We start from the raw sequence: 24,343 nt of genomic DNA, 5'->3' as shown, positions 1-24,343 counted from the left end.
CACACACACACACTTTGCAGGAAATTTCTTGATGGCTACTGCAGGCATATACCTGTTCTAGACTGTCTTAGTCCTTAACCTGCCAGGTACTTAACTTGTCAAGCTTTTTCATCAGTCAGTATTCAGTAATTCCATGTGATACCTGTCAGTTTAATTTGAGATGGTGGTTTATAGGTTTGAACGGTATTGAGGCTATGGCTGCGTTCGAGCGCTCTAAAGAGAACCAAAGCGTACCTTACCTAACTGTGCCAGTTTTGGAGCGTTCGAGCGCTCTGTGGAGAAAGCGTACCTCACGAGTTATTTTTAGAAAAGGTCACCCATGTTTGTAGCAAGAATGTCATCCACCTGGCGCTTGAACTACTTGCACCTGTCCTGAACAAAGAGAATGATGTCTTGGCATTATGACGTATGCGCATGATACGCACATGCTTTACAGAGAACTTTTGGTACGCTTTTGGTACGCTTTTGGGGTACATCGGGAAGTGGTCCACTTTTGGCTGGGTACAGTACGGTACGGTACACTTTAGGAGCGTTCGAGGGCTCCTCTGGCGTGGGTACGGTACGGTACAGTTCGCTTTTGGAGAGCGCTCGAACGCACCCTACGTCCCAGAGTTAGAATGAATCACTAAATGGGTGGGTGCTGCCTCTGAGACTTGCTCGGAAAGTCACAGATGAATTGAATAGAGAAGAGGCTTGTGAGACACTGGTTATTCCTCTGTAGAAGTTGGCTCCTTACTGGTCTAAATTTAGGACAGCTAAAAGTTAAGACAATTTATCAATCACTGGGAGGTTATTTCTTGTCAGTTTGTGATGAGGGGAAAAGGAAGTGATGGCATCTGTGGGGACAAGAATAATAATTTCATGCTGATTGCTTTGAAGATGAAATTTTAAAGCCCTTTCTATTGTCATGACAGGTCTGGGTATCAAGACAGCCATTTGCGATGTGCTGGATGATACTAGAGTGCAGTTAACAAAGTTATACAAGATGGCCAGTGACATGGTTGAGCAGTTGGTTGAGGCTAGGAGCAACAACACCACGAGAAAGAACTTTTTGGTATTCCTAGAATGGGAGGCCTTCCTCAAAACAGAAGGAGGTAACACTATGCCAGCAGAACCAATTCATGTGACAGCCTACATATCCAGTCTATTAAAAGACATTGCTTCATTGAGCATGATTCAGGTAGCTATATATACAGCCTAAAGTAGGCTCAAGGCATCAGAGTTGTCTGACCCGACCAATCTGACCATTTGTGAAGAACCTTGTGGAGGGCACAAAGAGGTGCCCGTCAAAAGCCGTTGAGAGGAGAGACATCATTACTTTGGAACAAATCATTCAACTGTGCCAGATGCATGATGGTTTGGAGAGTCTTACGGTATCGAGAGATCCCACACACATAATTCTCAGTTTCGTTGGATCATTGAGATAAGACAAGAGGAAGTCGTTGAGAGCATCAAATGTTTGTTTTTATGTTGATCATGTTGTCTTTGCAGCTGAACAAAAGCAAGACGGATCGGTATCGTAAGGATAGTACTGTGTTGATAAGCAAAGGCGAATCAAGCACTTGTCCTTTGAAAGCACCAAGAAACATGAATAAATCTGGTATCACTCTGGGTTCCAATCAGTTAGACCAGCACTCTGTACAAAAGGGGAGCAGAGTCTTGTGAAAAGGAATATAAAGCTCAGTTACAAAAGAACATGAGAGACAGCGGTAGCTAGTTGTAGTTGTTTACCTTTGGGAGCAGTGATTTAAAAAATTTTCAAGATATCACATTTAATGCATATGTGTAGGTCTGTTCTATCACATAACATCCTACCATATAAAATTTTCACAATAAAGCCTAAAATATAAGGAGATTTTTCTCAATAAACCATAACTGTAGATGGTTTAGTCTGGAATTTTTTTTTAATTATAACTATTGTTCCCATTTTATGTATTTAACAATACTTAACATCGATTATACGGATTCAATTTTTTACAGCGATTGCTTCTATCCCTAACTCACATTTTATAACTATTTTAAAGCACTAATGCTGGGTTTTGTTTCATCTGCAAATGGTAAATTAAGCCTTTAAAGGGAGCATCTAGTCAAATAAAGTTAGGTCTGTGCTCACTGAGAACAGAGGGTGCTAGTGTTGTAGTGGCATTAACTGAATACTCATGCAAGATTGGTCAGGATACATGGTGACAACGGGTATCACTCTTCAGGCTTTCCTTTGTAACTTACTCATTAGACATGACATCTGCTCCTTCTGCTCCGGCCTCCCCATCTCTACCTCCTCCTTCTCTGTCTCCTTCAACTCCTCCCTTCCCTTCTGGAGTAATATTCTCTTCCTCTAGGAGGGCTGGGTCCACATCATCAAACCAGATCTTGTTCTCCTCTTTTTTTGACCTGCCACACAGAGAAAACAATCTCCTAACTGAAATGAATTCAACTCAATTTTATTCAGCTGGAAAAAGCATATAAATTGCCACAACATACATCTATGCTGTGATGATGGAAACCACGGCCCCGTTTCATAAAACTTGTTATCAGTGACAAGTTGTTATAGTTATTATAAGCTACTGAAATCCTTGCATCTGATTGGCTAAGAGCAAATTTGTCACAGAAATGTGGCAGTTGTCACTGATAACAAGTTTTATGAAACGGGACCCAGGTAGCATACCCATGGAATTAGAATATGCTGTGTGAAGATTACAATTTCACTACAATAAATATAATGCCACCACTACAAATACAACTAATGACTAAAAGATGATTGATCACAAAAAAAAAAGTATGCTTTGATCCAACATGAAGATCTCTTCCTCTTCCTAGTTAATGCACTGTCGTGGTGATTGTAGAACTTTTGACGCTCTGTATTTAGTTTTTTATGAAATACTGGCATGAAAAATGAAATATCAGAAAAAGATGAATAAGTGTAGAGCAGCACCATTGGTCATGATATTATCTGGTAATTATTCAACCTCTATTTTGACTGTCACTGTAATCTCATCTGTTTCTAGGTGGATTTGTTTTCCCTTCCCATACCTATCAGAGAAAGGCATTTGGCTTAGGGTAAGGGCACCAGTATTCGGTCAGCCCCCGGTATTCGGTCACTTATTACTAGTCAACAGCCAGTAAGTTCAACTGTCACAACACACGCAAATCACATTGATTCACACACTTGCACACTCATTCACAACAGAAAACTTCCTTAGCCCCCTCCAAAAATCGATCCGAAATCCCAAATTTTACCGTGAAAAGTGCAGAATCGGCGCTACTTTCCAAAAGCGCGCGCGGATAAGGCCCAGTTTTAAGAGTACGGGTCGCCGAAAAAGCGCTAAAAATCGAGAAATAGGCCGTTCTCTCGCGGGATTTTTTGCTTATCGCAAGCTTGGAGTGTGATGGTATCCTCAAAAACGCAAAAGAAAAACATAATTTCCGTACGTGCCGATACAGTGTCTCAATGCACAAGGGTTGAATGCAAGTGCCAAGTCCCCAGTATTCGGTCACCAACGGGCGCCGCAACGTCCCCGATGCAATTTTGCGCCAACAAGGTAGCGCGCGCGCGTTTTTCAGCTGCCTTGAACATGCATTGACTTTGAACGCACATATCGCGTGACCGAATACTGGAGCCGGTGACCGTATACTGGGGAATTTTCAAGGTGATATATTTTGCGATTTTGTGAAATTCTGTGTGATATTTAACAAAATAAAAATTGATATTAAAGAAATTTGATATATTTCACATACATTGCTGTAGATATGATGTATGTATGTATTATTTTAGTTTGAAAAATATTGCAAAAAAGCTTAAGTGACCGAATACTGGGGATGTTACCCTAAGTGCCTTTTTTTTTTTTTTTTTTTTTGGGGGGGGGGTTCTTTGCTTTCTTTTTTTTTAAAGTGAACAGTACAAGTACATGCATCATATACTTCAAATAATAATAATGACCATCCTTTGCTTCAATCAACATAAACCCTTGAAAAATGAAAGAAGTTGGATGACACAACGATGTATCAATGTAAGTAAAGCACCTTTAAGTAAGGAAAAACTTACTTGTTTATGTATAAGTAAGGAAAAACTTACTTGTCATCTGATAAGTCCTTCTTTCTTCTGCCTGGCTTGTGCTTCTTGGGAGCAGATGACTTCAGCTTCTGAAACACCAAAATGTACATTGCTGGCATCACGCATAATCAAAGGAGACATTATGAGCTCACTCGTGGAGACATCATATGGTATATCTAACTTTCTTGTTTAATACCTTTAAGATTTATTATGTTTGATTTATGTTAGTATTGTCTGGGGCAAATTATTTGTATAGGGCCCAAATGTTTTTCTCTCTCTTCTTTCTTTACAACACAACAACATAATCAAAGGCAAATTCCTCATAAAGAGTAATTCTTGCCATAGCAGTCTAAAACTCATTACAGTCAGTAATGAAACATTACACTAAAGAAATCACAAAATTCTTCACATGGATTCTTTTCTTTGTTAGTTTAACAGGTTGCTTCATCATTTGAAGTTTTATATTACTCATATATTTACTAAACAATAAATATAACATAACACGCTTCCTCACACAGCCAATTCTCTTTTCATGAGAGCATCTACCAAAGTTAATTGGTCCTAGCAACTAACAGAGTAACACGAGAGGATTCAATGACAGAGCAGATACCACATGATTACCGTGAGAAGTGTCTTCCAGTTGGTGGCCACATCTTGAGGCTGGCTTGGAGGCAGGGGCGTCTCGGTCCCAGACGACATACCTGAATCAAGACTATCAGCATCAACCTTGGGATACTTCCTGCTCTCACTATCATCACGCTTTGCTTTCCTTTTTGTTCCCTTTTTCTGATTTTTTCTCCTCTTGAGTTCAGATGTCCCTTGACAGGAGCCACTACTGTCTGCAACAGAGTCACGAGCTGCTGTTTTTCCTCTCGACTTCTGAAAATCACCATCTTTATCACATCTTACCAACCTGCTACTATTGTCCTCCTCCTGGTTTGATTTGTGCTGTTTTGGCCTTTCAAAGTCTGCATGCGAACTATTTTTCAAAGCTTGTCCCACCTTCTCTTTCTCTTTTCGCTGCGTGATCTTGAGTTTCCTTTTTTCCTTCCTTTTCCTTTGCTTTGCTTTTTTAGCATCAGTTTCAACTGTGCTTGTGGCATTTTGAGAATGGGTCAAGCTTTCTAACTTGGAATTGATATTCTTTTTCTGAGGCTTCCCACTAAGAACATGATTTTCATTCAAAATTCCAGTAACTGCGGGGTCAACCTTTGCCACACCTTCTATCTCGTGCTTATGATTGGCTTGCTGCAGCAACTTTTTATTCTGCTTTCGTTGCTTTTTTTGCTGTTGCATTTTGGTGTTGTCACTTCCATCAAGTTCAGGCTTTTCTTTTGATATCTGTTTACTAAGTTTCGCTGTAAAGTTTGTCGCCATGCTCTTCTTTTGCAGAAAATATACCCATGATTTCTGCTTTTTCTTGCCTGGTCTCTGGGATGCTTTCATGATGTCTGGTCAAGCTTCTTACCACCTCTGATCTGGGTTCTGTAAATGAAAACATTTGAAACAATCAATATACAACTTACAAATCAATAATAACAAAGAGACATTCCAAAAGCAAACATATGGGTTATCTTACTGTACACTGTTGAATGCACATGCAGCACACACACAAACACACACACAAGCACACACACACAAACTACATTGCTGTTTCAGAAATATAGATTCTACTTGGAGTCTAGTGGTCTGATCCCTGAAAACTTTGATGGACACCTGAAGATCTTCAGAGACAGAGATGTTGCTAGAAATTACAGTTTGGGATAAAAAACAAACAAACAAAACTCAAGATCTAGCCACATGGCATAGATTATATAGGGTCCTACAATAATGGTTGCAATTTGATCTGTCCTGGAACTTGAATGTGGCAGACTGCAGACACACATACATAGAACTTGTCTACAAAAATATGACGTATGGGACAGAATAATAATTGGTTATATATCTTAATACTTGAAATAATATCATGAGGCAACTATTAGTTTGGCATGTGCATGTGCATGCAGGGCAGGGCAGCGCAGCACAGCCAACAACCTCTGTCTACAGACTAAAAATTACATTGTAGGCCTAATTACACCGACATTTGTTGACTGAGAGTGAGCACAAGTGGTGAGTTGATGCAATCCCACTGATGGCTTGCACACACGGGGGAAATGTTATTAATTCAAGGTGGGGGTTGGGGACAGAGAAAAGTTCATATAGTGTACAATTGTATTTTTGTTAATGATTGGTTGATTATTTGCACATACGAAGTATTAAGAAGCATCTAGATGCAAAACCAAGTCAGTCAAGTGTTTAAATATCAAAACATGCATTTCATTATTATTATTATTATTATTATTATTATTATTATTATTATTATTATCATTATTATTATTATTATCATCATCATTATTATTATCATTATTATTATTATTACTATTATTATTATTATTATCATTATTATAATTATTATTATTTATAGTGCGCTTTTCCCACAAGGCCCAAAGCGCTTACAATCAATTCAAAACATGTACGACAGTATGTAAAATAATGGATAAATGTTACAGAGCTAACTTTGAACTAGTTGCTACTGAAAAGATGTGTTTTCAAGGCTTTTTTGAACACACTGACTGATGGAGACTGTCTAATGGTAAGTGGTAAATTGTTCCAGTGCTTTGAAGCAGACACAGTAAATGTCCTATCACCGGCTAAGGTGCGAGTAACAGAGTATGTGAGACAAAGCGGATCACTAGATGACCTCAAATTTCTAGTAGGTGTATATAAAGTCAAACAGGCGTCTAGATATTTTGGAGCTTGATCGTTAAGGATTTTATAAACAAACAAAACTAATTTGAAAATTATCCGTTGCGTCAAAGGAAGCCAGTGCAACGACTTCAGAAGTAGCTGAGATGGGTAGTCCCTAGAAACCTGAAACACTAATCGGGCTGCCCAATTTTGAAGTCGCTGCACACGATCCAGTTGAGTTGAAGGAATGGAAGAGAGAAGTCCGTTACAATAATCTATACGGGATAGAACTAAAGAGCGCACTACGTTATGACATGCAGATTGATCAATAAATCTCCTAATTCTAGCGATATTTCTGTTCGGTCACATGCACATGATCTGAATGCAGGTCGTCGCGCTGGCGACTGCCACGTCTGCACTCAAGCATTGCCGCGCCGCCGCGCCTGGCGACACTCACGCCAGTAATCGCTCGCATTTCTGCATTCGCATGGGTCGTTTGACATCGCATTTAAATCCATGATTTTAGATATGATGCCTCAAACCGATTTTGCTCAAATTTCGTGAGTAACTAGGAAACTTGTGAAGCTTTATGGACATAATCAAGCAAATTGCCGCAGTCCTTTCATTTTCGCGTTGCATTGCAAAAAAGCGTGGAGACTCCTTATAAGAGGGACGGGGTTACTTATATTATAAGGGGGACAGGTTAAGGAGGGGCCCCCCTTGTGAGTGGGTTTCCCGAACTGACATTAAAAGTTCAACCTCAGGGTCACTCGCGGTGCGGTGAGTCTTAACGGACGAGGATTGATTTTACTATTCATTCAGCAGCAGTCCACTACGAGCTACGGTGCAGTCCGTGCCCAGCCAGTGCAGTACAGTGGTCATTTTCCATTTTGCAAATTTGTATTGCATTATTGTGGATATACAGTGCCATCGATTCACTTACGCAAATTTAAGCGTATCGGACCAATACGCACGTGTTGAATCCCTGTTGCGATGCCCACTAGCTAGTGGCACTACCCTCAGTAACCGCAGCAGCGACCCCATACGGACAAATACGTACCGTAAAGGGGTCGCACAGCAAGGCCTATCCTGTCACGGAAGCACCTGATATGGCTTAGCATTTACGTGACCAGAGACCAAAATACAGGGTTTTATACTGAAATTAGTAGCCTTACTCTTAGATAAGATACTTACAATCACAGCAGGCGAAGTCGATTTACAATATGATCTGTTTTGAGAGCCCTGTGAAAGAGTTTATCCGAGGGTTTTAAAGTCCTACCGCATTTCGTATTGTGGTACGACTTACACAGCGCATGCGCGAATATGGATAAAACGTAGCACATACTATAATACGCAATGTATGCGTGTGGAAAATAACCCGGACGGCTCGCTGAGATCTGAAATGAATATTCATGAGATGTAACAAAAAAGAACGCATGCTGGGCGCTGATTTACTATCGGGCCTACCGGCACTTATTAATTTCGTTTTTAAAGCACATTTTGAATGTGTGGTTCATTATTTATTTGCAATAAAGGAAGTGCACACATAATGAACATCTGGAGATATGACGGATTAAGAAAATAACAGGTGATTTTCATGATAGAGGGTATGTTTGTTTCTTTGTTTGTTTCTTTATTTGTTTGTTTTTTAACAGTCTGCAGGGGCAATGTCCCAGATGTCTCATCTATAAATCAAGTTTCCTTTCACACTGTAAAATGTTGTACATTCACAATGGGCTCCACTCACAAGCTCTGCTTCTTGGGGACTCATATTCATTTTTGCTTCATGTTTATTATCTGCTGTGATTTGATTTGAATACACTTCTGTTACATACATGTCTTGTCTATTTTCAATGTTTCAGGATTGTTTGATTATTTATTAAAGAGACCTTTCTTTTTTCAAAGAATTCCACCGTATGGGAATCCTTTCCTGTCTTTTTCTTTCGGGCATGTCACTTGCTGTTTGATTGTGTGTGTGTGTCTGCACGCATGTGTGTTTAATGATTATTTGTGTGTAACAAGTTGGATGAACTGGAAGCTAAATTTCTATGTACTGTGATATACAGATCAATAAAGTTGACTCTGAGTAGTCCTTCATTTTCTTCATTCATTCATTCATTCATTCATAGCAATGGGACAAGAAGTGTCTTCCGAAATTTTTATATCAGAATGTCATTATTTCCTTTTTTTTAAAATCTGATTTTATCATTTTTGCAGTGTTCTCCTGGATTTTTTTTTTCATTCTCATGAAATATAGATAAAGTTTTAGACTGGCTTTCATCTTAAAGGTATGATGGATTGGTTAATGAAAAACTAGAAAGTAACCCTTTCAGATCCATCCATATGGTCATGGGGATTGTATTCCACTGCTCCCTATGTCATTTTCAAAACATTTAGTGTCTTTTTTTTTGCACTATTATCGACACTATATCTAATAACACTATACACTCAATTATAGCTTCATATTGATATTGTTATTTATACATACGAGTGTGTGATACACCTTTTATGTATTGGTGATGGTAATGTACAAGCATATTCATACACTTATTCTCTTCCTTCTCATTCGCATTAGGAATAAAATAAGCACTAAATTATTATGTCATGTCCCTAGTACTCATTCTCATGATCGTGATACTATATACCTGGGGAGGGAAGGTGACAATAATGCAAGCCTTTCTATTCGTGTTCAATCAATAATCATTTTTCCTTATCTCATAACCATGCTTGCTTTAATTGATCGATATTTTAATATTATTAATATGTCATCAGAACCTGCCTTGCTTGATAAATTATATAAGATTATGATAGTGATATAATGATTATCATTATCATGATTTGAAATATCTAATCATAACTAGTACCCTGTATGGCTTCAGTTTGCTACTTTCACTGTACTTATTGATGCCATTGCATACTCACTTTATCCAAGATTTGGTGATGGAAACCAAAACAAACGCTCTTGCCAAACCCAGTTGGCAATATCATTAAGGTGTCCTTCTGTTTCACTGTGCTTTCCATTATTTCTACCTGCTCCTCTTTAAACTTAATTCCAGCCTCCTCCTCTAATTCCTTGATAGCATCTTTGAACTCCATGATGATGATACTGATAGCTATGAATGGTCCGAGAACTACGAGCAACATTGTACATATGTACATATATGGCAGATGACGTAAACATGAATATTCATTTGCGCATGCCCAGATCAATTTACTTACGTGATATTTTCAAAATGGCGAGCGGCAGTGTCGATAGTGTCGAGTGGGGTTCCAGCAAAGATGATGGCGATTTCTCTTGTTTTCGGAGGTAATGGTGAGTAATACATAGTCGGCTAAAATATTCAACATTATGGTATTACAACATGTGGCTTTTTGTTGCGAATCCATGTGTCGTTTTGAACGGTGAGTTTGTGACAGAATTGTACGCGTCGCAGTACAGTATTCATCGCATAATCGGGCATCTGATAATCGGGATCCTCGCTTAAATGATATACGCTTCCCAGAAACATTTCCAACGCACGTTATTTTCACTGGATAATCGGGCGGGGACCTCTGATAAACGGGACAATTTTTCTTCAAGCGATCTTTGATTTTGTTAATATTTTACACAAAAAATCTACCAAAATACCACAACAATATTTCAAAGATTCCGTATCAGTTGTCGTTTACAACAAACTTACAAAGCAAGCTTCGGATTGGTGTGTTTTGACCTCCGTCCATCCAGTACATGTACATGCATAGCCACGAAAGCGCCGTGTTTAAAAGAAGCCATGTGCTCGCTTGCAATTCCTACTCGACTCACATCCAATAAAAAACATGCCTCGCTCATACAGCCCAGGCTGTGTGCGTTGTTTAATCTCAGTCATACACTCTGAGGGCAAAGTCCATTGTTATCGCGCGCCTTCGTATCTTGTTATCTACTGTCTTTGGTTTCAACTTTCAATACAGCTGTACACTGTGATCTGTGTGTACGTCACAATCTTCCTCAGTTGTGACTGGGCAAAAGTTACGTGATTGAAATGAGGGCTATGAACAGTTACGTATTCAGTGAAATGGGGGAGAGAGTGGGAGGGAGAGCGTGAAAGATGAGAAGGGTTCAATGCATGTGCGTATACGTAACGTTTTATGAATCTAGACTATGAGCTGACATTGATTACGTGTACACGCGTGTTTGACAGAAGAATCGAACCCGGTTGCGATTACTCTACATCATTGCGAGAATGCAGGGAGAGCTGGAGGGTCGCGCCGAGGGGTAGCGTGTTGTGTATTCATGTACATGTACAGTACGTCAGTATGCATGTGTGTGTGTGTGTGTGTGTGTGTGTGCACTACATGTACATGTCGTATGCCGTTAGTGTATGGTGAGTACTCATCGCGAAATCGGGCACCTCGCTTAAAGGGGCCGTGTTTGCTACTCCCAACCTGTCCCGATTATGCGATGAATACTGTACTTCCTAAAAATCGCATGGGATGCTTCGGGGCGCTGTTACTGTGTTACAGCGCCCCGCGACGGGGTTATACCCTCAGATGTATGATGGTTACAATGATGGTAGGAACCCAATCAAGTCGCACGTCGGCACGTCTTTGGATTCTGTGTATGGCCTATCCACCGTTTTGGCAATTTTCCTGCTTCTCAGTCCATGTTTCTCACTATTTATACAGCACCTCTAACGTTACGCTAGTGCTAATAAAAAACAGAGGTAGTGTTGCGCTGCTGTACTGCCGGTATGCCTGCGCCTGCATGCACCGCGGCAGCTAGCTGCATGCGTCACGTCACGGTCGGTCGATCTGGCCCGCTTTCAACAACTGAATGCGGCATGCGACTCACGCACGTGTTATCAAAGATCCTATATGGTCTTATGTGTTGTGGGCTAGTGTTTTCGTGCAGTGGAGACAATTCATCTATACAACAGAGATGTGTGATCTGGCTGAACATAATGATATGGAAGAACATCCTGCTAAACGGTAAATTATAATTTTAAAGTGGAGAGTTTTGTGTAGTAAGATTTCCACGTGACGAACAGCATACTGCAACTACCTAAAACCATGAAATGAGCTGACGGTGCTGAGTCGTTTGAGAGAGCTTCGAGAGGTCCCTGCCTAGACCCACTTGTTCACTTCTGTGTTACTAAAATTTTATAGTAGCGAACTATCTTACTCACTACGACACTAGACTCTAGCACTCAGTAGTAGTAAGATATACTAGTCTAGTAGTAGTACTAACATCTAACCGCACTGCACTGCCGACCCAACAGTCAAATACATTGTACGTCGATTACAGCGCCCCGGGGTTGCATGAATGCCTGAAAGTGTCTTAGTCAAAATACGGCTCTTGTGATTATGGAAATTTCGACAGAATTTTTACAAGTGAATCCGTTCAATTGTAACGTTGTTTACCGGCACTGCAGTGTGTGAGTTAGATCTACTCGTACCACTTACCCGTACTAGATTAGAAGTTGAGAATCTACTCAATTTGATACTGACTGGTTTGACTGGTCTATCGACTATATATATAACAGCCTAGCCCTGGCTTAGGTTTAGGGGATAAAGCTAGTGCTAGTACTATATGATCAGGCTGATGATACTACTAGTAAAGTAGAAGGCAGAACTACGCCTACGCGACCACCACTAGCACTACCTACTACTAATCGTACTGTGTCTATGCTTTTGCGCATGGTCGAACCTTGGCACAAGAGGTCAAACCTTGGTGCAGGTGCCAATACAGCCAGAAGCGAAGTGAATTTATCACTGCAGTGGGTACCAAGGTATTGATGAAAATGACCTTCTGCTTCAGGTTTTACTTTTATTTAGAGGTTCTCTTGCACAAGGAGGAGGATATCGAGGAAGTGAGGATACAACCAGAGAATTACAACTGATGGTCACAGGCACTTTAATTTATTGATCTTTCATTACGACATTAGTGTGAACTGAATCTTACGTTGTCCGCCTAGTCTATGGTGACAAACCACATTGGAAGCTGTTTGTTATGGAAGTCCTCTCAGTGTCATATGAGATCAAGGAAATGGCAGGTTGTGAATAGTTTGAAGCTCTTCCTGCTACCCATTTATACCAAAATGAATGGATTAATCATCATTGTAATTATCATCTTCATCTTTCTCTATGTGCAGACACTGCCCTACAGGTTCTCCACAGGAAGCGAAAACAAATGAAATGGATGCAGCATACTTCAAGTAAGAGCCTACTCCTCTTCTTCTCAGTCATCTTCTTCTTTTTCTTCAGTAATCTTTAAAAAGCTATGCAACCTATCACAATGATGAATTTACTGAAAATTATTCTGCTTGTTTTGAGGAGGAACATGATCCTGCTTAGAGGTTGTCGTGAGGCAACTTTTAAAAAGATATTGTTTTGTTTGTTTGTTTTTTAACCAATTAGAATTAGCCACAGAACGTGGTCGATCATTCCACTCAGGTATTGATTTTGGAGCCTTTTTTTTCAGTATTTGTTACATCAGTTATGTTTGAGAGGACTAGTTCTAGGTTGAATATTTAGGGGAGAAAGAGAGAAGCAATATTTCCTGATTGATTTTGTAATTTCATAAATCAGTGAGTATGTTACCAACTTCAATCTGAGTCAATCATCTGCTTGTTGAAGCCACGTCACCACCAAATATCGTCCACGTCTCTGCATTATACAATATTTTTCTCATTTTTTTTCAACAGGTCATATGAAGACATTGGCATCCATGAAGATATGATCAAGGATATGGTTAGAACGAACTCTTACAGGTAAATTACACATTATTCAGTGGGTCTTTGTGTAGTTTGTTAATTTCCTATCCATGGTTGAGGGAGAATTGCATTAAATTAGTAATCAGATATTAGGTGATAAGTAGTGTCATAACCCAGAAAAATATATGCAGTCTAGTTGAACGAGGGAGGTTTGATAGAGATCTCACCTCCCTGGTAGAACTTTTGTCAACTGGTTAGATGAGAGTGAATATTAGACACATCTCACAGTAGATAAGTGATGTCTGTTTCTCACGATTCATGATGTTTGCTCCTCACGATTCATGATGTTTATACAATACTTTCTGATTTCAGGCTAGCAATTCTGCGTGCAAGTGAAAAACTGATTGGCAAAGTAGTACTGGATGTTGGAGCAGGCACAGGTGAGTAGAACAAATTTTGTGCAACTTTCTAAAATCCTTTTTTTTTTTTAATTATCCAATAAATTTCAGTTACAGTAGCATTCAGTCCATATTTATACTGGTCATATTTGCCATTGTTTCATTTGATGTGAGAAGATTGAATTCTCTGTAATTCTAGTATCTTTGAGTTGCATTTGCCCTATTCAGTGGCCCCACAGGTAGGCAGGGAAATTCACACTAAGTTGATATGACCGTGACGATACAAATTTTACTTTTTACCTTTCTAGATATTTGCTTCATTAATTCTTCCTTTGTTCAGGTGTCTTGAGCTGTTTCTGCATCCAAGCAGGAGCAAAGAAAGGTAATTACTTATTTAAATCGCATGCTACAGCAGCAACATGTAATATTTTGAGATGATTCTCAAATGGAATCTTCAGAGACAATGACTTGTTTGGTATGAGTAACTTGAGAGTTGGTAAAAGATGCATTTAAACATACCTATGATGAGATTTTAAAAGAAGAAGAAAAGAATGAAAAGTGATAGGAACTTTGTCAAGTGTTCTTATAATGATAATCTGAAAGAAACATGACTTAATTGCCGGTGCTATCTTCAGTCAGTTTAATATACAGGGGAAACTCGGTATAACGAACACTGCTATAACGAGATATCGGTTATAACGAGGAAATTTTCCTGGTCCCAAATTTCCTTCCACACAAGTCTATGTAAAATGCTACTCTTATAGCGAGATCGGCTATAACGAAATAACTGCTATAACGAGATAAATTTTGTGACTTCCAAACAAAGAAAAACATAGCCAATCAAACCTGCTATAGCGAGGTAAAGCAAAATGCCTTCGGTAAAGCTTTACTTCGCCTGTGCTATCATCTTCAGAGATTGTAAAGCTTGATGCGCCAAAAACTGTCTTGTACACACATGATCATTTTCTTCAATGCACTCCAGCTAGCACTGCATGTTGTACGTGTAAGTGTGTGTGTGCGCGCACACTGATACATGCAGAAAATGTAGTGGGACGGCCATAATACATGACATCATCATGACGTTTAGCAGGAATGAGGCAATCTGATGCTGTGATTGGCTTTCTACATAGGGAATTCCCCATCTTCACACACACGCAGTCATAATGTACATACACAATGTGTCACATACACACACAACATTGTGCAGACCATATTCAAGCTTCCATACAACACACACCCATACGATAACCACATACCGATCCACATACGATCTTGATACAATCGCAAGCTATATAAATTTACAAATTCAAACATCTACAATTAATAAGAAACACATTCTTGACTTGATATTGGATTTCCTTGGCGAAAAACATCTTCTTACCCATAAAGGTGAGTTATTCCCTCACACACAATATCAAGTTATCAGTATTGATTGAAATGTGATGGGTAGTCCCACATGTGCAAATTAATGTCTTTATGTTATGCCTTCTTTTATGCCTACTGATATAACGAGATATCGGCTATAATGAGGAAAATGACTCGGTCCCGACCATCTCGTTATATCGAGTATCCACTGTACTCCAAAGAGTGCATTCAATGCAGGGGCGGATCCAGGAACTCCATAAAGGGGAGGCGCCTTTACAAAATTACAGGGGGCGCATGAGCCCCCCCCCCTTTTTTTCTTTTTATTTCTTTTGTTTTAACAAAAATTAAAGAGGGAGCACGCGCCCAATGCGCCCCACCCTCTGGATCCACCACTGCAATGTAATTCTCAAGACATCTAGAAGCATTGATAAAAATGACTTCTTTCATTATGAAATGTTCCTCTTCACAGTGTATGCCATAGAAGCAAGCAGCATGGCAGAGCAGGCCAAGAAGGTCGCTGAGGCAAACAGTGCTGGTGGGAATATAGAGGTCATCAGAGGTCTTGTTGAGGTGAGTTTGGTTGGAAGACCTTTTCCGTAAGCCTGCTGTGTATGAGGGTTTGCGATGTTAGGAACTCAGCAGAGTCAAGGTCAGTGGAGGCGTCAGACTGACAAACGATGTGTAGCTAGCTGACCCTCTTGTGCAAGCTCAGACCATATGCTTAGGAAACAGAAGCAGGAAATCACTTTGTGACTGCATTCATGAGCAAGAATTTTTGCCAGTCTTAACATTTTTATACGGTCTACCCAAAACATTTTGCTGTAGTGGTACAGTAATTCATCTGTTTATGCACGGCAGGTCGTGTCATGTCTCAGCAAGAAGGTCACTGTTGAAATGTTTTGGCATTGGCACCAAAGGCTTTTTAGTATAGAATGCATGATTTTAAATCTAAATGTTAAATACTGTTAAACATGATATATTCACGCCATGAAATTTTCGCAAATTGAAGCCAATGACCTTTTTCACGGCATGAAATTTTTGCGAATTGCTATGTAGTGTAGACAAGAACTTTCGTGTGCATTTTAATTTCGTGAATCTTGGCTCTTGCGAAATTCGCAAAATCAAAATGCATGCGACAATTCCTCATTTTACAGTAATCTCTCCCCCTCTTTACCTCCTCTCTCTCTGTCTTTCTGGCAAGTCATTTGATAATATTGCAGAAGATTTGTTTTCGAGTAATGCAGAAGAACAAGAATTTATCAGTTAAGCAAGGAACATTAGGCCTTCTGTCTCTCTTACACAGTACAAAATGATCACAAAACTTTGCAAAGTATTCTGCTTGCTTAATTATATGAACCTATATTGTGATGCACGAACAGGATCAAAAACACTAGTATCAACAGGTAAATTAAGTGAATGTACATGAGCATAAACAGTCATTGAGTGGAACAAATATCGGTAGTGTAGTCCCATTCATTGAGTGCTCAGCACAGGATTTTTACAGGGTATGAAACAAACCTGTATAGGCCCTATAGATCAATGCTTGTCAAAGTCTGTGTTATTAAAGATATGACGTAGGCAAGATATTTTGTGATTCAAATTGTCTCCTAAATCTGGAGAAATTGTGTCTTTTTTATGCAGGCAGATTGAAAAGGACTTAATTGATGGTTTTAGACACACTAACATACTTCAAATTAATGTCTTCCCATTCGTTGCAAAATTTCAAGGTTCGTTTCTGTGTTTATTTGTTGTTACTTTTTATACAGGACATTGAGCTTCCAGAAAAAGTTGATGTGATTGTCAGTGAGTGGATGGTAATATATATATCATTTTTGTATATTCATCTAATACATATAATTGACATACAATTGCTAAACTTCATAATGACAAACATATTTGTGATGAAACACTTTGTATAAATACATATAAAGATAAATGCTGACCAGTTGTACAGAACATCTTCTTATTTGTTACTCCTTGCTTTTATATGTATAAAGCCTATAGCAAATATTTTTTGATATAGTTTGAACTGTTATGCTTACTTTTGTTTCAAGATTCTCTAAAAGTAAAATATTTTGTAATTTTCTTATCCACCACCAATGTGGAAAGCTATCATGATACACATAGAGGTTAATTGAATTGTATTTTCCTCTCTGTCTATGTTAATTGGATGACAATCAAATTGCCAATGGTACCTAGAAAATAAACACATCAGACATGTCTTAAACTTCTCTGAAGTCTGCTGAATGTGCATCCCGTGGACACTATTCATGAAGTTAGATCAGATCAGATGCAGTAAAAGTTTCAAAGTAATTTTGATTAATCTATTCCCATAGTCTTTTTCAAAAAGAGAAGATGATCTTTTCAGATAAGGACTAACGTGAGATGTTTGAAATAAAGCAATAAACAAGAGCACAGTATTTTCCGTGCAAAGAGTAAGGCTTTTAGAAATGTTAGTGTTTTCTTTCCTATAAACTCTGAAATCTGGCAAAGAAATTAATGTAGATATGGTGTATAACTAATTATCGTTGGCATTTCTCCTTTAAAAGGACAAATAAAATAGGGAATAAGAACATATTACAGAAAGCAGTGTTATGGTTAGACAAATCGTAACACATATTAACATGACTGAATCTGCCCAATCCATAGTTGATGTGCAATGTACTGCTTAATCATGTTTGCGTGTGATACAATAATTTGCACCATGGTGGAACACTTGGTAATTTGGTATCATGATACTTTATAGGGTGGTGCATTGGCATGAAGAGGGTTTCAAATTGCTGTCAAATGTATCTGTTCAATTACAACAAAAAGCAGCCAGTGCATTAATATCAGATTGTTTCATTCTTTTGCAGGGTCACTTTCTTCTGTATGAGTCAATGCTGAACTCTGTGATTTGTGCCAGAGACAAGTGGCTAAAGAAGGTAAAGGATACAGTTAATTATTGTAACCATTTCCTAAATGATATGTACAAATCTTTGATAACACAATCAAGGCACGAATTCTTCTTTTATGTATTCAGTGTCTACACATCAACGGACATATGTCATTATTCATTGGAGCGTAATGGAGCAAACTTTGGTAAATTCACCTCAGTGATGTGACTTGTATATGAATACAATGTTTACAGTTATTGGCATGACAAAAAATGTTTTTTTTTTTAAATCTTATGCCAAATGTTTTCAATAAAAATGAAATATTTCTTCCTCCAGGATGGAATAATTCTACCCAGCAAGGCCAGCTTGTATCTCTCCCCATTTACAAACGAATCAATTTATGAGGAGAGGTGAGTTAAGATTTAGTTATGTTCTTGTCTTGAAGCATTATCGACCAACTTAGCATGTGGTTCTAACCTGCTAATGCACAAGGGACACATCGGAAATACAGGTCCCTTCATCCCTCCTTGAAAAAAGGTTGCATACATGAAAGTTCTGTACAATTTTGATGGCATTACTTTAGGGGCAACGCAATTATCTGTTATACGGTCAATTTCTGATCAGACAGCTTATGAGCACAACTGACAGTAGCATCTGAAATGATTCTACTTCTTACCCATTCAGGTCATATTTACATGCATTTATGATGTGTTGGGGATATTCTCAGTTTGATAGATAATTTTGCTTTTCTCATGCAGCATATAAAGAAAAATAGTACATAAATATGAAATCGGAATGATCTTCAATACAGCCATAGTTGTAACAACCTGATTTTGATGAGAATATAGCTAGGGCATTTTGTAATGTCTTATAGCTTATATGAAATTCAAATTATCCCAGAAGAATGTGTTCTGTTTTAGACCATAGTGTTTGTGTCTTGTGGATGTGTCTTTGACAGTATGTTTGACAAAAGAGAAGTTAGGGTTAATTTTGTGACTACCGTTTCTGTCATATTTTCCCCCAGTGCTTTGAGGATCCATTAAAGTATGTTTTGCTGTGTACACAGTGTCAACAAGGAATATTTTTATGTTTTGGAACAGCAAATGTATCAAGCAAACTCTAGAAATCTTTGGTGTCTAATGATCTACAGCCAGTTCGGTTCCTTTTTCTTATTCACACTTATTTCATAGGGTATCTTGTGTCCATGTGTATTGGTATATTTGATATCATATTTCACAATTCTGTGGAATCAACTTTTTATTGTCATGCAATGATTTCAGGGTGAAATTTTGGAGAAGTGTCAAGGAGAGCATAGGAGTTGATATGTCCTGCATTGAGCCTCATGCAAGAAAATCATTGTGCAGTGAGTATGAAATTATCCAAAAGTAGACTTTAGAGGGCGCTGCTCACAATTTGTATACCAATGGTATGTCACTCTTACTCAGGAGATACACTACCTTTGAAAACTTCAAACAAAATGTGCCTCACTGAAATTTAAGCTGCACATACTATACAAGTTGAGGTACCCTCAGGTCAGAGATTCCATGAGTATGTCTTTTGTGGGACAGCGTATTACCTTTTTTTGTTTTCTTGAGACGTGATTCATAGTCCTGGTATGACAATTACAGTTGGCCAAATTTTGTTGAGGATTAGGTTGCCAATGTTAGGGACCATTTCTTGCTCCTTTCTTTCTTTCTTTCTTTCTTTCTCTACATGTATTTCAAACAAGTTGGATGCTTGGATGGGTCACATAGATTGAGAATGATTGAATGAGAACTGTACTTGACCCCATCACTACTGTTTTGAAAATCTTTCTATCCCATGTGCCTCGTAGGACATGTCCATGTTGAGGAAGTAGGAGTATGTGACCTGCTTGCCAGACCTTGCCATCTCAGAGAACTTGACCTCTACACTTTGACCTCAAGTGACCTCAAATGTATTAAGGTGAGGATGTACTGTCATGGTTTGCATGGAATGTTGTCTGTTACCATGACATCAAGGAAACAAGAACAGAAATTTGCTAATGTTTTGTTTTTGTGGTGAATAATGATTTTATCACATTAGATGTACAGTTCAAACTGTTTAATGGTAAATTTGGACATGAAACAAGACATACTTGTAGCTGCAAAAGGAAAAAAGAAAATCTTGAATTAGGTTTCAGTATTTAGTGTGAAGAACATTGTTTAGTCTGACAAATGACTTACTTGTGGAAAATGAAAATCATTTTATTTTCAGTATAAGGGCATGAGTGAGAAGGACTTACACAAGCCTTACTTTCCAACATTGCAAACATAGCAAAGTACATGAAAGATGTTTGGTGTGCATGCAATAACACAATCTTCCTCCACAATTCATTCCAACTAGATGCCATTCAAGTTCATGTGCTATGGCAGGCAAGCCTTCTGTGGGTTTACATCGTGGTTTACCGTGACCTTTGATGCTAGGATCAAGGGGAAAGAGCCCCTGATTTTATCAACATCACCAGAAAAGCAGTAAGTATGGCAGTAAACAGCAAGAAGTAACCTATTTTACTCAGTGCAGGTGTAAAAAGGGTACCTGGCAATGTTGGGAGACTCATGCATTATGGCGGAGGCATCAGTCGCCATAGCGACATTTCTAGTTTCTTATGTCAAGAGCCCTCTGGAAGAACAGTGCTTATACTGAAGAGGCCTACCCTAGGTAAATAGGACATTGTCATCATCATTTTCGCTGTCATCTTTGTCCTTGTCGCCATTGTTGCTGTTGTTGCAGCTGTAGTGGTAGGCTACCTTGTGAAGATTTGGTTGTCCCTCTATTGCCAACAAAGTCAGTGGTCACCATACTGATAAGATGTGTTCATGTCATGTGAAAGCTGCTGAATGGCAGTCTTCATAATCACTGATTGGATTGAACTACTAGTAGTCATCAACTGCATAATCCTCAATTAGATGTGCATCAAAGCTAGAAGGCCTGTCCGTTTTATGTAGATTCATGCTCTGCAAAGTCAGAATAAGCTTTGACATTGTTATATGCTGTTTTGTTTTTTGTTTGTTTGTTTTGGTCATTCCTTTTCTGGAGTTAACCTATGCATTGATAGTATCTGTCAATTAAAGAATTGTCAGTCATGCTATCTTTTAAACATTAAAGATATGCTTGGTATTATAATGTAAATATGAAGATCAATTGATATCCAGACAAAATAATTTTCTCACAATCTATGCATTCCTCCAAAGTGTCACCCACTGGCGTCAGGCTTGTATGTACCTGGAGTATCCAGTAAGTGTAGAGCAGGACACAGTCATAGCAGGCAACATCACTCTAACACCAGGAGAAATGAATCCAAGGTGAGGCCCCTCTTTCTTTGGTGTAGATCCAGTGGGTTTGTTGAATCTTGCTTTAAACCACAATAAATATGCCATGGATGAAATCTTAAAGTCATTAGATAGCTGGCTAAGAAATTGTTAACTCCAAGATTTGCATTAAGGGTCATAAAAACAACATGATTTGGTTAAACGCCTAACTTACCTGGGCTATTTAGTGAGCTTGAATTCCTGGGGGGGGGGGCATTATGGCCCCCCCTTCAGATCTCGGCCATTGACCGCGCGATCGCCGCAAAATTTTGCATGAACATAAAGCCGGATGTAATCTACAAGGCTGTTAAGTTAAATTTTCAAAAGATTTGCATTTTCTGTTTTAAATCAATTAATTATGCAAATATATGAAAAAAAAAATCATTTTTGTATGTAATTGGCTTATAAAAGCTTATGGAATGCTGATTTTTGGTGTAAATATTCCTAGTGACATTCCCAACATTTGTGCGTAAAAAAAATTTCAGTATCAAATCAATTTCTTATGTTTTTTATTGTTTTATCAATTCTTTATGTATTTCTTTGTTTTTTCGAACTTTTGTTTTTGTTGTTTTTTCAGCAGAATTTGTCACATACATTTTTTGAAGCATAATTATACTAAAATAAATTGATTTCAGCTGTTAAAATTAAAAATATGAATCTTTGTATGAATTAATTGAAAAAACACAATTTGTATTGACTTTGTACACAAAATCACGTTTTTGAGCAATTTTGGTGTTGACGAAAGTTTTTTGAAGGGGCGTGGCTTCAGAACGGTATGCCCGGGCACGACAAATTTGGTCTCAAAAGTTGCGCGAGACTTGAAAGTAAAAAGTCAGCGAACAGCACGGTCAAAAAATTTTGCGCGCCGGAATGGTCGCGGAATTCATCGAGGGGGGGCCATTATGGCCCCCCCCCCCCCCCCCCCCAGGTAAGTTAGGGTTAATCAGTGTATAGAAATGGGTGAAACACTCATGACTCTTTGCAGTCATTTTTATTACCTGACATGTCATGATTTCAGAAGTCAACATTTAAGTGGCACAGACATCTTTTTGCCACTTTTTATTTCACAAAAATGGTGATGTCAGGTTGTCAAAAAGGTTCAAAGTTAAATGATGATGTACTATAGTTGTTGATGAATGACTTTGCAAGTGCTATTATTCTGTTCTTTCATCAGAACATGATATGGTACAAAAACAAACAAAAACGATTACAATGGTGGTACATCTACGTTGTATTCAATTTCCTGGTCAGGTTTCTGGAAGTGGAGGTAACATTTGCAGTGGATGAGGGCAGCCCTGTGATGAGATCCTATTCCATGTCTGATGGATCCAGCTGATGATCATCATCCAAGGTCCCCCTTCATGAAACAGATTGTGACACTTTACAATGCACAATACTAGCAGTTTTTACAATAGCAGCTGGGTAACGAAGAATCAGATGCCAGTATTTCAGTTGTTGCCAAGGTAACCGCAATAGAATGTATTGTAACTTTGGATTGTTACATATCTTCTGATGAAAGGGGTTTGTGGTACAGTACAGAGATGACTAATGCTCAACAGAAAAATGTATGTCACCCTTCTCTAGCCTCTCCAGTCATTAAAAAAAAATTATGTTATGAGGCTATTCCAGACTTAAACATCAATGCCTGGTGTGTGGAACTACTGGTGCTTTGGAGCTAGTTTGCATGAGATTTGCCTACCATTTCTACTGGTCATCAAAGTGGATGGACGGTGATGCTATCCCAGCATTGTCCGTGGGTGGTCTGCACTGGATGCCATGGTGGCCTTCAGGTTGTGTGGGCATTTGGGGTAAAAGTGTCATCTAGGACCACATTGCAGCCAATAACTCCGCCACTACATACATGTCAACTCACTTGTGACCATCATCAAACAATGTACAAGAGCCATGCCATGCAGTGTTTTTTTGAAACTTCGCTGAGTGATTTATACCTGTCATACATATGCGAACTGGTATTATTTTTAGCATCTACAAGAAGTGTTTAGCACATCATTGAAAGTGTCCTTCATGTAAGATGTGCACTCAAGATGCAATTGCATTGATTTGTAGATCACCTTGCTTTTCTAGTTTCTATCAGGGTGGTACAGCAGAAGCTTAGGTAAATATTGAGAAGCCTTGAATATTTGGGGGTGATTCATTCTGTGCTGTGTAAACACAGTGAGAGTACTGAAGAACATTTTACCTTTGTCAGTGCAGAGTGTGCTTTGTTTAGAAGTACGCTGGAAATACAGTGAGAGTCGTGGAAGAGATGTGAGATGTGTCTGCTGCCCTCGTCCATATTTGCATGGTAGCTTTCAACATGCAAGCATGGATGGCTACTAGTGAAGTCAATTGCTGTTAGCTATGCTTCAGCCCCATACGTTGGCATTTACACTGTTTTGAAGGGATGAAGAAACGCTTTGATTAGCCTGGGTTCTCTAAAGGAAGAGAACACTTGTAGCTCCTTGTGATACAATGCTAGATTACCTCACAGGATAGACATGAGAAAAGTCAGCTGTGTACCCATGTCATACAAAATTCTAGTTGGCCACAAAGAAAATAATTGTTTATCCATCCCTTGTAATTTGTATGTCTTATGGTTTGTTTGTTTTTTATCATGAAACAGGTCCTGAGTTTACCATTAAATTGTGCCAAACAACTTTATTTTATGCTTGGTGTGTATATACAGTGTACTATCTTTTTGTGGAATGTGGAAGATGTGCTCCAAAATATCTTGTCTCATGAAGTATTTGTGTAAGGTATGCATACATACTTCTAGCAAATTTTTACACCAAGGCCTTAGAGACTACTATTGTAGTTTCTGCCATTGGATATTTTAGGATTACAGTGAATACTGGTATATTACACTACAAAAAATTTCATTTTGAAATTATCAAATTCCCTCCCCTCC

The 24,343-nt window shown here is 38.7% G+C and overlaps 1 protein-coding gene across 1 annotated transcript; it reads left to right on the top strand.

The window, feature by feature from the left end:
* Positions 1–11,683: 11,683 nt before the first annotated feature.
* On the top strand, positions 11,684–22,791 carry LOC139728416 (protein arginine N-methyltransferase 6-like). Its single transcript, XM_071639362.1, has 14 exons — positions 11,684–11,743; positions 12,907–12,969; positions 13,459–13,524; positions 13,840–13,907; positions 14,206–14,247; positions 15,700–15,800; positions 16,997–17,044; positions 18,086–18,154; positions 18,443–18,516; positions 19,387–19,469; positions 19,941–20,050; positions 20,471–20,598; positions 21,319–21,429; positions 22,687–22,791. Exons 1-14 carry the CDS (start codon positions 11,694–11,696, stop codon positions 22,769–22,771), a joined length of 1,098 nt encoding a protein of 365 aa, XP_071495463.1. The 5' UTR covers positions 11,684–11,693; the 3' UTR covers positions 22,772–22,791.
* The last annotated feature ends 1,552 nt before the right edge of the window (positions 22,792–24,343 follow it).

Source organism: Diadema antillarum, unplaced genomic scaffold (genome assembly GCF_040938485.1).
Source record: "Diadema antillarum isolate AM-2024a unplaced genomic scaffold, OU_Dant_1.0 seq00000178_RagTag, whole genome shotgun sequence".
NCBI classification, from domain to species: domain Eukaryota; kingdom Metazoa; phylum Echinodermata; class Echinoidea; order Diadematoida; family Diadematidae; genus Diadema; species Diadema antillarum.
The sequence above is the reverse complement of the archived record's forward strand: the minus strand, read 5'-3'. Positions and strand labels throughout refer to the sequence as shown.

Bases quoted from the DNA above. Each gene is read 5' to 3' on its own strand.
- LOC139728416 (XM_071639362.1), top strand. From the start codon at position 11,694: ATGTGTGATCTGGCTGAACATAATGATATGGAAGAACATCCTGCTAAA. The intron at 14,248-15,699 runs GTAATTACTTAT...TCCTCTTCACAG, and splicing joins CCAAGCAGGAGCAAAGAAAG to TGTATGCCATAGAAGCAAGC. The intron at 18,155-18,442 runs GTAAAGGATACA...TTCTTCCTCCAG, and splicing joins GAGACAAGTGGCTAAAGAAG to GATGGAATAATTCTACCCAG.